This window comes from Cyprinus carpio, chromosome A12, assembly GCF_018340385.1.
Source record: "Cyprinus carpio isolate SPL01 chromosome A12, ASM1834038v1, whole genome shotgun sequence".
Taxonomy (NCBI): Eukaryota; Metazoa; Chordata; class Actinopteri; order Cypriniformes; family Cyprinidae; genus Cyprinus; species Cyprinus carpio.
Window position 1 is genome coordinate 10,831,153 of NC_056583.1, and position 12,766 is coordinate 10,843,918.

General features: G+C 38.2%; 1 protein-coding gene across 4 annotated transcripts in view; it reads right to left on the reverse strand.

The window, feature by feature from the left end:
* The window catches only part of LOC109099551 (myocardin-related transcription factor B-like), a 34,427-nt gene that overhangs the window by 8,853 nt on the left and 12,808 nt on the right, over positions 1 to 12,766 (reverse strand). For all 4 annotated transcript variants that reach the window (XM_042767490.1, XM_042767491.1, XM_042767488.1 and 1 more), the window contains exons 3-6: positions 6,674 to 6,739; positions 5,117 to 5,172; positions 4,773 to 4,848; positions 89 to 250 (exon numbers count right to left, since the gene is read on the reverse strand). In XM_042767490.1, the coding sequence (XP_042623424.1) occupies positions 89 to 250; positions 4,773 to 4,848; positions 5,117 to 5,172; positions 6,674 to 6,739 (360 nt within the window). The remainder of the gene's footprint in view (positions 1 to 88; positions 251 to 4,772; positions 4,849 to 5,116; positions 5,173 to 6,673; positions 6,740 to 12,766) is intronic.

Consider the following 12,766-nt stretch of genomic DNA (forward strand, 5'->3'; position numbering starts at 1 on the left):
ACACAAAGGATAATATATCAAACTTCAACTCAATATATCTTCCACATGCATGTTTATTTAATACATTAATAATAGTTTGCATTTTCACCAACGATGGCCTCCTTTACGCTGGAGTCCACAGGCAGGATATTCTTCTCCACCAGCTCCATGGGGCCGGGGCGTTGAGCGATCTTCTCATTCAGGTCATCAGCCAGTCGAGCTCTCTTCAATTTCAGCTGAGTGGCCTGCAGAGAAGGCTCTGCCACCGTCTCTGCCAACCCACCAAAAACCAGTGACAATCAGAACAGCAATCATTTCAACCCACATCCCTCCTCAACCACCAAAGCAATCACACAGTGGTCAACTCAATCACAGAAGTAAATAACGGTCAAGAACAGCATCTGGATGACTCTTTTGAACATGTATTCTTCTTGCTTTTAATTAAGCTGTTCTGACTGGTTTAGCTGCTGCTGAACTAACTAACTTAAAGGCACAGTTTGGTAAAATTAATATTTTTATGATGTACCAAGTTAAGTCCACCTGTATCAGCGTTTTCAGTGCTACTGAACGCATGTCTCTACTGCTGAATCTTCAGCATCATGGCAAAAGAAATCGTTTTACCATATTTGTGAATATAAGATCGCAGTCTTTATTGATTCTGAAGTCATAATAAGAAGTAATATAATGCCAAGAAATGTCTTTCTTTTACATTGTTAGTTCAACCAGAAATGTGAATTGCCATCATTACTCATCCATGAGACTTTTGTTTTTCCTTTGAAACAATAATGAAGACATAATTAAAACCTGAGAGATTTCTTCTTTCATTCCACCAAAAATTTGACACATCAAAAAAAGTTCATAGAAATTCATATGAATCAAGCCATTTAGTCCAAATCTTCTGAAAAGACACAATTTGATGATGAACAGATTTATTTTAGGCTTTTATTCACATATGAACATTGATCATCATAGATACATCAGCATACACTGCACATCAGATATGGTCATCGTATGTTCAACCATACTTGCTTTATATGCTTAAACAAGTTATTCTGGAAACTCAAATGTGCTTGCATAACACGAAACAACAAACCTGACTGGTTCTCAAGTGACATGGCACTTCCATTCACCACATTTGTTGTGCTTAACGTACACTCACTGGGCCACCTTATTAGGTACACCTTGCTAGTACCGGGTTGGACCCCCTTTTTCCTTCAGAACTGCCTTTAATCTTTGTGGCATAGATTCAACAAGGTGTTGGAAACATTTCTCAGATATATTAGTCCACATTGACATGATAGCATCATGCAGTTGCTGCAGTTTTGTCGGCTGCACATCCATGATGCGAATGCGAAACCACATCCCAATGCTGCTCTATTGGATTGAGATCTGGTGACTGTGGAGGCCATTTGAGTAAAGTGAACTCATTGTCATGTTCAAGAAATCACTCTGAGATTATTTGAGCTTTGTGACATGGTGCATTATCCCGCTGGAAGTAGCCTTCAGAAGATGGGTACACTGTAGTCATAAAGGGATGGACATGGTCAGCAACAATACTCAGGTAGGCTGTGGCGTTTAAACGATGCTCAATTGGTACTAAGGGGCCCAACATGTGCCAAGAAAATATCCCCCACACCATTACACCCCCACCACCAGCCAGAACCATTGAGACAAGGCAGGATGGATCCATGCTTTCATGTTCTTTTTCGCTAAATTCTGACCCTACCATCTGAATGTCGCAGCAGAAATGGAGACTCATCAGACCAGGCAATGTTTTTCCAATCTTCTATCGTCCAATTTAGGTGAGCCTGTGCTTATTGTAGCCTCCGTTTCCTGTTCTTAGCTGACAGGAGCGGCACCCGGTGTGGTCTTCTGCTGCTGTAGCCCATCTGCTTCAGGATTCGACGTGTTGTGCATTCAGAGATGGTATTCTGCATACCTTGGTTGTAACGATTGTTTATCTGAGTTACTGTTGCCTTACTGTTACCGTTAACACCTCCTGCAACCCCCCCACCTCCTCCTGCACTTCAAATTAGTGAAAACGATGTGCGCCAGGTCTTCAGGAAGAACAAAAGAAGAAAAGCACCAGGCCCAGATGGTGTTACACCAGCCTGTCTGAGAACCTGTTCTGACCAATTGGCCCCCATCTTTTCACAGATCTTCAGCAGATCTCTGGAGTTGTGTGAAGTGCCTTCCTGCTTCAAACGCTCCACCATCATCCCCGTTCCAAAGAAACCCAAGATAACAGGACTTAATGACTACAGACCCGTGGCTCTAACGTCTGTTGTCATGAAGTCATTTAAAAAACTGGTTCTGGCTTACCTGAAGGACATCACTGGACCCTTACTGGACCCCCTGCAGTTTGCTTACCGAGCAAACAGGTCCGTGGATGATGCAGTAAACATTGGACTGCATTATGTTCTGCAACACCTAGACAAACCGGGGACTTATGTGATGATCCTTTTTTTGGACTTCAGCTCGGCCTTTAACACGATCATCCCAAACCTCCTCCTGCCCAAACTAACTCAGCTCTCCGTGCCCACCTCCGTCTGTCAGTGGATCAACAGCTTCCTGACAGACAGGCAGCAGCTAGTGAGGCTGGGAAAATACACATCCAGTACCCGTACAATCAGCACCGGAGCTCCCCAGGACCCCTCTGTCAAGCTCCTGAAGTTTGCAGACGACACTACACTCATCGGCCTCATTCAGGACGGTGACGAGTCTGCTTACAGACAGGAGGTTAAAGAGCTGGCTGTATGGTGCAGTCTCAACAACCTGGAGCTTAACACGCTCAAAACAGTGGAGATGATCGTGGATTTCAGGAGAAACCCCCCTGCTCTCCCCCACTCACCATCATGGACAGCAATGTGACTGCAGTGGAGTCATTCAGGTTCCTGGGAACCACCATCTCTCAGGACCTGAAGTGGGACATTCACATTGACTCCATTGTGAAAAAGGCCCAGCAGAGGTTGTACTTCCTTCACCAGCTGAGGAAATTCAACCTACCACAAGAACTGCTGAAACAGTTCTACTCCACCATCATTGAATCCATCCTCTGCAATTCAGTAACTGTCTGTTTCAGCTCAGCTTCTAACTATGACCTCAGAAGACTACAGAGGGTAGTCCGGACTGCTGAGAGAATCATCGGTACAACCCTCCCTTCTATTCAAGAACTGTACTTATCCAGAATGAGCAAAAAGGCTGGCAAAATCACCTTGAACCCCTCACATCCAGCACACTTCCTCTTTGAACTGTTGCCATCTGGTCGACGCTACAGAGCACTGAGCACCAGAACGACCAGACACAGTAACAGTTTCTTCCCTCAGGTAATCCATCTAATGAACACTTGATAATAACTGTGGAACACACTACACTATTTATATTTACATACACATACACTTATTTATCTAACACACATACTTAGTGTACCTTAAATTTTTTTTGCACATAATATACCTGTACATACACAACTGCTCATTTTAATATACCTGCCATACAATTGTCAATTTGTATATTGTCATTTCTTACCTACTTATTTGTATTTTTTTGTATTTTTTGTATTTTTGTCACTGTCATTCTGTTGCACTGCAGAGCTTCTGTCACGAAAACAAATTCCTTGTATGTGTGAACATACCTGGCAATAAAGCTCATTCTGATTCTGATTCTGAGACTTGAACCAGTCTTCCCATTCTCCTCTGACCTCAGACATCAACGAGGCATTTTCGTCCACACAACTGTTGCTCGCTGGATATTTTCTCTTTTTCGGACCATTCTCTGTAAACCCTAGAGATGGTTGTGTGTGAAAATCCCAGTAGATCAGCAGTTTTTGAAATACTCAGACCAGCCCGTCTGGCACCAACAACAATTCCACGTCGCATAATAAGTCACTTAAATCCCCTTTCTTCCCCATTCTGATGCTTGGTTTGAACTTCAGCAAGTCATCTTTACCACATCTAGACGCCTAAATGCATTGAGTTGCTGCCAGGTGACTGGCTGATTAGCAATTTGTGTTACCAAGCAATTGAACAGGTGTACCTAATAAAGCGGCCAGTGAGTGTATAATGTATATATGTGAACAAAAGCCTAAATTAAATTGGTTCATCATGTAAAGTGATCATATCTCTTTAGAAGACTGCTCATTTCATATGGATTACTTTTATGATGTCTGTTTTTTTTTGATCATCTGATGGGTCAAAGTTTTGATGAAATAGACTTTAAAAGGATGGACAGAAATCTGTCTGGTTTCATTAAAAATATCTTCATTTTTGGGTGAACCAACATGTTTAGGTTGTCCTTATAGGCAAACATAGCACGAACAGTGTAGTCTGATTCCCAGACAAATGGCTCTCATGGGTCAATTTATTTTAATGTATAGTTTAAAAAAAATAATTATTACTGGTTGTTCTGTAAATATATATATATATATATATATATATATATATATATATATATATATATATATATATATATATATATATATATATATATATATATATATATATATATATATATATATATGTATATGTATATATATAAAGCATTAGCAGAGGGAAAATTTATTTACATATAAGTACAATGGATCAGAAATGACTCCCAGATGATTCAGAATTAACTCAAAATCAAACTGAATCAATAGTTTTGTATTTGAAATCGAATCAGAAATTCTGTATTGAAGTCCAGCTCTACTAACAAGATTTGAGAGCTACAGCTTTGTTTAGAAACAGTAGATTCAACAAAACTTTTCCCAGCAGGCAGATTAGCTGCCATTACATGTATCGTGAATGGAGGATTACCTTGCAAGATATGCATGCGGACCAACTCAGCCCTTTCTGGGCGGCTGCGTATTTTGTGCTTTAGGAAATTTTCAGTCTACAAAGAGAGAAAGGATTCAGAGTTTTAGAAAACGGACTCCCTCTGTAATTCAGGGATCAGAAAGTAACCATTATAATGATCTCCTCTGTGCTTTGCAAACAACAAACACATTTACAGAAGGCTTAAGCTATTAAATCAACTGAGAGGTTCACATGTGTCCCATTGCAGAGAGCTGGGCAACCCTGAATAGATTTCAGGGAGGATCAGAGAGCCCAGATGGCTGAGGCAAGTGGAGGAGGTCTGGGGCCTGGTGCCCTGCTCTTACCCTGGCTCTCTCAAGGCTGCGGATTTGTTCATGGAACGCTGCAGGGCTCTTCAGGGCTGTAAAGTCACACACACACACACGAAAAGCAGAGCATCAGTCTCATGAGGACACAAAGCCATCATCCACACTTCAAACACAAATGGCTCTTTCATCTCCTGCAGTCTTTCTAAATGTTGTAGCGCCTGGTCTCACATATTACTCAGAGAGTTGATGGTGGGCCCACACAGAGATCAGCACACAGACTACATGGTGCCTTTCAGGACCAGACAGTTACCTCTTAATTCCAGCAGAATCTATGCCTGATATTACACTGAGCTATGAGACAGCATGCAGTGTAATCCCATCAATAAGATCAGAGAAGGCCAGAGGAAAAAAACAATGTACTTTTATGTAAGTGTGACAGAACTCACACACTGCTTGGTGACTTGGTCGAACAGAAAATGGTTATGAGCAATAACAGAATGAGCAGTGGTTAGGAGAGAGGTGAGCGTTTTGGAAAAAATAACATGTGCATTGGTCACCTTATGCCTGGTTGTTAACTATGCGGATGAGCGAGAATAAACAACTGATTCAAAAGCAGATGCGGTACAGAAACCACAGCACCAACTGATTTCCTTTCTTAAACGCACGTTAAAACAGGAAGGTATTTACATAAGACAGCCTTAAGTGAGGGTTCCTTTTGTTTAGGGACATCAAAAATGAACACAAAGGATGTTACACTACCATTCAAAGGTTTGGGGTTTCTTATGCTCACCAAGTAGCATTTATTCTATTAAAAAAAAAAAAAAAAAAAAATACAGCAAAAAAAATATTAAAGTGAAAAATTATTAGAATTTAAAACAATTGTTTTATTTTAAAGGTTCTATTTTTAATATATTTTAAAATCTAATTTATTCCTGTGGAAATCTTTTTTTTGTGAAAACCACAATACATTATTCTCAGGGCTCTTTGATGAATGTTCAAAAGAACAGCATTTATTTGACAGAAATTGCTTTTTGACATTATAAATGTACTTGATTCTTAATGAAAAAATCTTAATAAAATGCAAACTTTTGAAATGTAGCACATGTTGATTGGGAGCGAGATAATTTTAAATAATGTGAAATAACTTTTCACATTTGCACAGAGGAATTATTATTCATTAAGTATGAGTTAGATATTCGTATAAAGTCCTGTAAAGTCAACATAACATTTATTGCACATTCCTGGTCTTATTGTGCATGATTTATTGGTTAGCTATTTTAAAAAAAAAAAATGTCTTTGTAATTTTATTAAGATTTTGGATCTTGTATTTTTTTTTAGTCTCTCTTACTTTTTAACCTCCCTCCCACCCACTTTTCACAATCTGGTTAATTCATGATGGATATAATCAAGTCCAGCCATACATTTTTTCAGATTATGAAAGAAACATGGGTTGCAAAATGGTATTTCAGGACTAAAACTTTTTTTACATGTTTTGTTAACATTAGCAGTTTTCATAGAAGGGTAAATATGAATCATCCTCTTCCTTCTATGCTGGTGCACACAGCAGTATTAGATGGCAGAGGCTGTACTCACGTGGCATGATGCCCTGATCAACGAGCTGTTCACGAGTGCGTCTCTGTTGTAGCCTCAGCTGGAGAACTGGTGGAGAGAAGCAGAACCAGTGTTATGTTCATGACCCAACCTCTAGATCAGGCTTGTCAACATTACATACAGAATAGAACTTTTCCACCTTATTAACACACCTACAAATACACACACATACACAACAAAAGGAAATCTAACATTTAGCACAATCAAAATCACACACATTTCCTTTCTAGCATTACATAAGAGCCACCATTCAAAAAAACTAGACGTTCTTCCTGCTACCTAAACAACTGGCTCTTGAACGACCCTTTTGAAGAGTGCAGTTTGGAAGACTTCCTGGGAAAATTCTAGACATTTTTTCTTTGCAGTCTTGGCTGAGGCTCCTGGATTTACTTGGCTGATTATAAAAACAGCTCAAATTGGTCAGAAAGACAACATGATAATGTCTGACATTTTTCAAGAATCATGAGCTCTATTAGCTGGGAATTTATAATGATGATGGAATTTATGATGATGAGGAATTTACGCATGATGGCAAGTTCAACACACAGCTGCATGTCACACATCCCAATATCTGCAGGAGATTATTATTATTTATTTATTTAAATAACTTTCTGTTGTTGTTCTTAATGCTCAGTTCTTGTAGCTCAACTTGGCACTATCAACATCATCCACACACATTATATGCATATAGATAACATACTGTAAGTCTGCCCATGTCAAATGCATAAACATAAAATGATATTCTACATGCTTAAATGCTGGAACAGAAAGGCTTAATCTGACCGAAAAACATTATTTTTTTTACCCAGTGTGAGTCAGTTTACTGTTAACAAGGTCAGCTGAGGTCGAGTAAACGAAACTCTGGAGGGTGCTGAGAACGAATGATTGGTATTTTATTGTTTTCACTATGAATCTGTGTACTTAAGCTAAAAAGGGTTACTTCATCGCAAAATGGAAATTTTGTCACAATGTAAAAAGGACATACTTCAGCTCTGAGAAGAGGAATGAATTTTACCATGAAGGAGATAATAATGGGGCCTCTACTGTATTACAGATGCATTCCTGGTGCCCTGACTACACATGACTCAACACTGACCTTGATCCTAATCAGGTTCATTTTTTACTTTCTCCTTGATTGTACAACATAACATTGCAACTTTTTAGGCTGGGTTATTCCACACGATGAGCAAAACACCTTTTATCATCTTTGGTGACACTTAAGACAATATGATCTCAACACTCTTTCAGATCCTTCAAAGATTTCTGACAGTCAGAGTCTGCTCAAACATGGCAAATACACTGACTTAGTGGCTTTAAAACATTTGTGGGGATCAGAGAATTATATAATAACAGTCAAGATGTAACATAATTATATTACTCATTAATAATAGTTATAGACATTGCCATTCAAAATGTTGGGGTCAGTAAGATTTAGTATTTTTAATTATTTATTTTTAATTCAGCAAGGACATCTTAAATTGATCCAAAATGACCATTAAGATATTGATAATGTTATAAAAGAGTTCCACTTCAAATAAATGCTGTTCTTTTGAACTTTCTAGTCACAACAAATCCTGCAAAATAAATGCATCACTGTTTCCAAAAAAATGTAGATAATGTAGATAATAAGAAATGTTTCTTGGACTCTGAAAATTCAGCATTGACATCACAGGAATAAATTATATTTTAAAATGTTTAAAAACAGAAACAGTTATTTCAAATTTTTTTGACTAAATAAAAGCAGCCTGGGCAAGCATAAGATACTTCTTTCAACAACATTAAAAAACTCTTACAGACCCCACCCCAAACTTTTTAACAAAAAGTTAACATAATAAAAAAAAATAATATTAATAAAATAAAATAAATTAATATTGATACCTTTAGTGTGCTGTTCTTTACTTGCTTGCATAGTAAAAATCATGAAAAAGTTTCATCTTCCTTACTAACGCCATAGACATTCAGACAGCTTCTTAGTAGCTGTAGCATCACATCTAATGTTGTTTTGAGCATCTCACCATATGTTTTTAAGACAAAGTGTCAAATTAATTTTTTTTTATCAAGTCTTGAGTTTCTGCATTCTGTTCCATTCAGCAACTCAGCAACACATTTTATGTAAAACAACCCTATGAAATGCATCCAATCAGACTCAGCTGAACCTGAAACCAGCCAAATTATAAATGACCTCATTAAGACCTAACTAACTAGCCGATTTTGAAAATAAGTAGCTTTATACATCAGTATCATGCCAATCTATGCCGTGTCAATTGCCTAGATGGAGAGATGCCATTATATGGAACAATCACTGACCTTCCTGTTGTGCATCTGATGGACAATCTCAACCATTTGCAGCAGATTACCTTGATTATCCACAGAATAACTCTCTCATGAAAAGCCAAACAATAGTAGCTTTCTTTTTTCAAATGCTGTCATGGCAATTTTCCATTAAACCTAAGCTTGGTAATCAAAGCTACAGGTAGCCAGTAAAATCTGGCTAAACCTATATCCACTCAGAATTATATCCACCTCTCAGAGTCGAGCAGCAAGCTGCAGAACCTGGGATGAAGTTTCCTCTGCATATGTTGTGAGTCTCCAGTCCTAAGCAGGCCATGCTGTCTGCCCGTCCTGCCGTAAGATCAGAGTATCTCAATGTGGGCTCCTGACAGCACCAGAATTGTGTTAAAAAAGCACAAGGACCTTGTTCTTCAGGGCTCTCCATTCACTGTTAGCAGCTCCAGTGAAACTGGGACTCCCACAGAAGACACAACATCTCTGCTCCACCAGCAGACAGAGAGGAGGGAGCAGAAAGACCAGACCGACCATGGTTAACCCCTCCCTGCCATTGGAAGTTCATATCTAGATCATTAAAAAGGGCTCCTTTTTATAGTTTAGATTAGAAGAATGATGAACTTTCTCTGTATGGACGAGTGGATCATGGGTGTTTTATTTTTGGGATTTGAGACCAGCAAAAAAAAAGATCTCAACTGAAACAATTCTCCTCTTCATCAACAAGGCAAACATCTTGCTTGACAGACAGCCAGAGGATGAGTAACTGACACGGTCCATGCTCTGCCAAAGTCGTTAACATTTCCACTTGCTGTGACGGTGTGACCTCAGCATAGCTAGAGACCTAGAGGAGCAGCGTTCACAGAGCTGCGAGCCACCGCATGCAGACAGCGCTGTCCTGTGAACTTTCACATGTCAATCAAAAGACTGCGCCCAAACTAAGAGACAAAGAAATGTTTTCAGTACACACAGAATTAAAATGTTACCTACTCACCTTGAAATAGAGGCAAAACTAACCAGGATGTGGTGTGAATTGAACTAGGCAGCAAACTCAGAGAGCCAAAATTAAATAGCTGAATTTATGCTTTAGGCTGTGATTACAACCGGGCAAACAAATACCATTCCAGAACATGGGCAAATTTTAAATCTCACAATAAAATCACCAAAAATGGGCAAAAAAATCTGACTGATGGTGAACATTGTGCCAAGAGGGACATCTAAATCAGATATCGCCTGCGATTTTGTTGAAGGACAAACAACTTAGTACCTCTCTGTACTTTTAAGACAAAGTCTCAGAAGCCAGCCGTTTCTCACATCAGATGTGTCAAGTATAAACTGTGCATTTTTGATCTGTCGGTTAACTACTAGCATCTTCACTGACTGACTGTTATATTCACATTTTTGTCAAAAAATGCTTGACTATTTTGTCTACAGTACTGTTTAAAAGTTTGGGGCCAGTAAAATACTTTTATTCAGCAAGGATGTATTAAATTGATCAAAAGTGACAAAATGTATTATTTTACAAAAGATTCATAATTTCCATAAATGTTGCTCTTTTGAACTTTCTATTAATTAAAGAATCCTGAAAAATGTATCACAAAAAAAAATATTAAGCAGAACAAACATTTTCACCTGTGATAATTATAAGATTTTTTTTTTGAGCATCAAATCATCATATAAGAACGATTTCTGAAAGATTATGTGACATTTCATTTTTTTTAAATATACTAAAATAGAAAAGTTATTTTAAATTATAATAATATTTCACAATATGGTTGGTTTTACTGTATGATCAAATAAATGCAGACTTGGTGAGCATAAGAGACATCTTTTAAAAACATTTAAAAATCCTACCGACCCCAAACTTCTGAACTAGTGTATTACAAATAAAACAATAAAGTGAATTTAGACAAGTGAATGAATTTAACATTAACATACTGATTTTTAAAGAGAATTAGAATTTAAACTTTATATGAGTGTTAGATGATGGCAACGGTAATCTAAAAGTGAAAATCATCATGCACAATGAAATATCCAATATCAGCCAATATATATTCAATATTGGTCAATAACTGATGGTAATGATATATTGTGCATTGCTAATTCATTTAAATGACTCAAATCCATCAATTATTATTCAGCATCATTAAGGGTGTAACGATATTCAAACTGAACCGGAAAAACATGATACAACAGCCACGGTACGTGCCACGATACACTCTTGGCCTAACGTTACCCCGCCCCCTGCTGAGACGCTTCAAAGCCATGATGCTTTTGAATTGCTTGAATCACTTTGAAAGGGAAGGTACCATTAAGGGCAACATGTGCAGAACAAATCTGTCAAATAGGCTACATAAAATTATAATGAGAACACGACTGTAAAAAAATAGGCCATGTTTCAGTGCATTGTTATGGAAAGAATGCGTCTACAGATTTATATCTTCAGGAAAGTCAAGTTTGCTTGTTCAGCCACTCACAAACTTTTTTTGGAACTGTAAGTTGGAATATTTTGTTTATATATATATATATATATATATATATATATATATATAATATATATATATATATATATATTAGGGGTGGGAATCTATGGGTATCTCATGATTCGATTCGATTCGATTACGATTCAGAGGCCCACGATTCGATTAGATTACGATTAACAATGCATCGATGCATCACAATGTTGTCATACATCCTGTACATCTATTAGGGGTGGGAATCTTCAGGCACTTCACGATCCGATCCTTGATCTACATTTTTTCCCCAATTAATTCTTCTGCTGTGCAAATACATCTTTACAACTTTACATTTTAAACAAAATTGCAGTTATATGCTGACATCTCTGTATGCAGGGCTCCAAACTGTGACTAAAACAGTCGCATTTGCGACCATAAATATTAATTTGCGAGTGACGTTTTTGCTGAGGTCGCCACTGGCGACTACCCGCCGAAAGCCCCTCAGGATTTAAGCGATAAAAAAGTTTTCTCAGGTGGATGATTGCTTCATTCTAGCAGCGCCCCGTCTGTGATAAAACGAACTCGGGCCGAATGTTAATACACACAACTACAGCGAGTGTGGACCTGCCGCGTGTACAACAGCTTTCAGCCGAGATCGGCCCATAGAGAAAAAAAAAGCCGTCTGTCAGCCAGAAGTGTTTTGTAGAGTCGGCGCGGCTCTGAACCATTATCTTCTCACCGATGCCGAGACTGAACCGACAGAGACGCATTTCAGCCAGAATCAGCCCGAGTGTTATTGCTATCTGGGTATATATTTACATGTTATAACTTAAAAAATTGAATGTAATGCCTTTTTTCCTAATTGTTTTGCGATCAAATCTTTTGTTATGTTCACGTATTGAACTGAGACGATGCGCATCAAAGTTTTAGTGGAAAAAGAGAGTTTCAGACAGTCCTCATCTCTGCCGCACATCAGTGCTGCCGCACACAGTCTGATAAACGCAGCTCCGCTGTGCAGCGAGAGAGAAATGACGGAGACGTAAGAAGGGAAAGTGCAGAAAATACAGCGTCTATTTCGTGCACAACTTGAACAAACTAGAACAGGTAAAGCTGTCAGTTGTGTGGATATTGGCAATATCGTTAACAATTCTCGTGTATAATAATTACTAATATGGCTTCTTCTAAACAAGATCTTGGTCTGTGTTCTTTTAATGCGTGAACTTCATTATTTGAAGTGCAACTGCCGTCCAGTAATCGCAAAAAGCTCTGTGCTTTGTAACTTTTTAATAAAAAGTACCAGCTTTAAAATTATTCCGAATTCATAATGAAATTCATA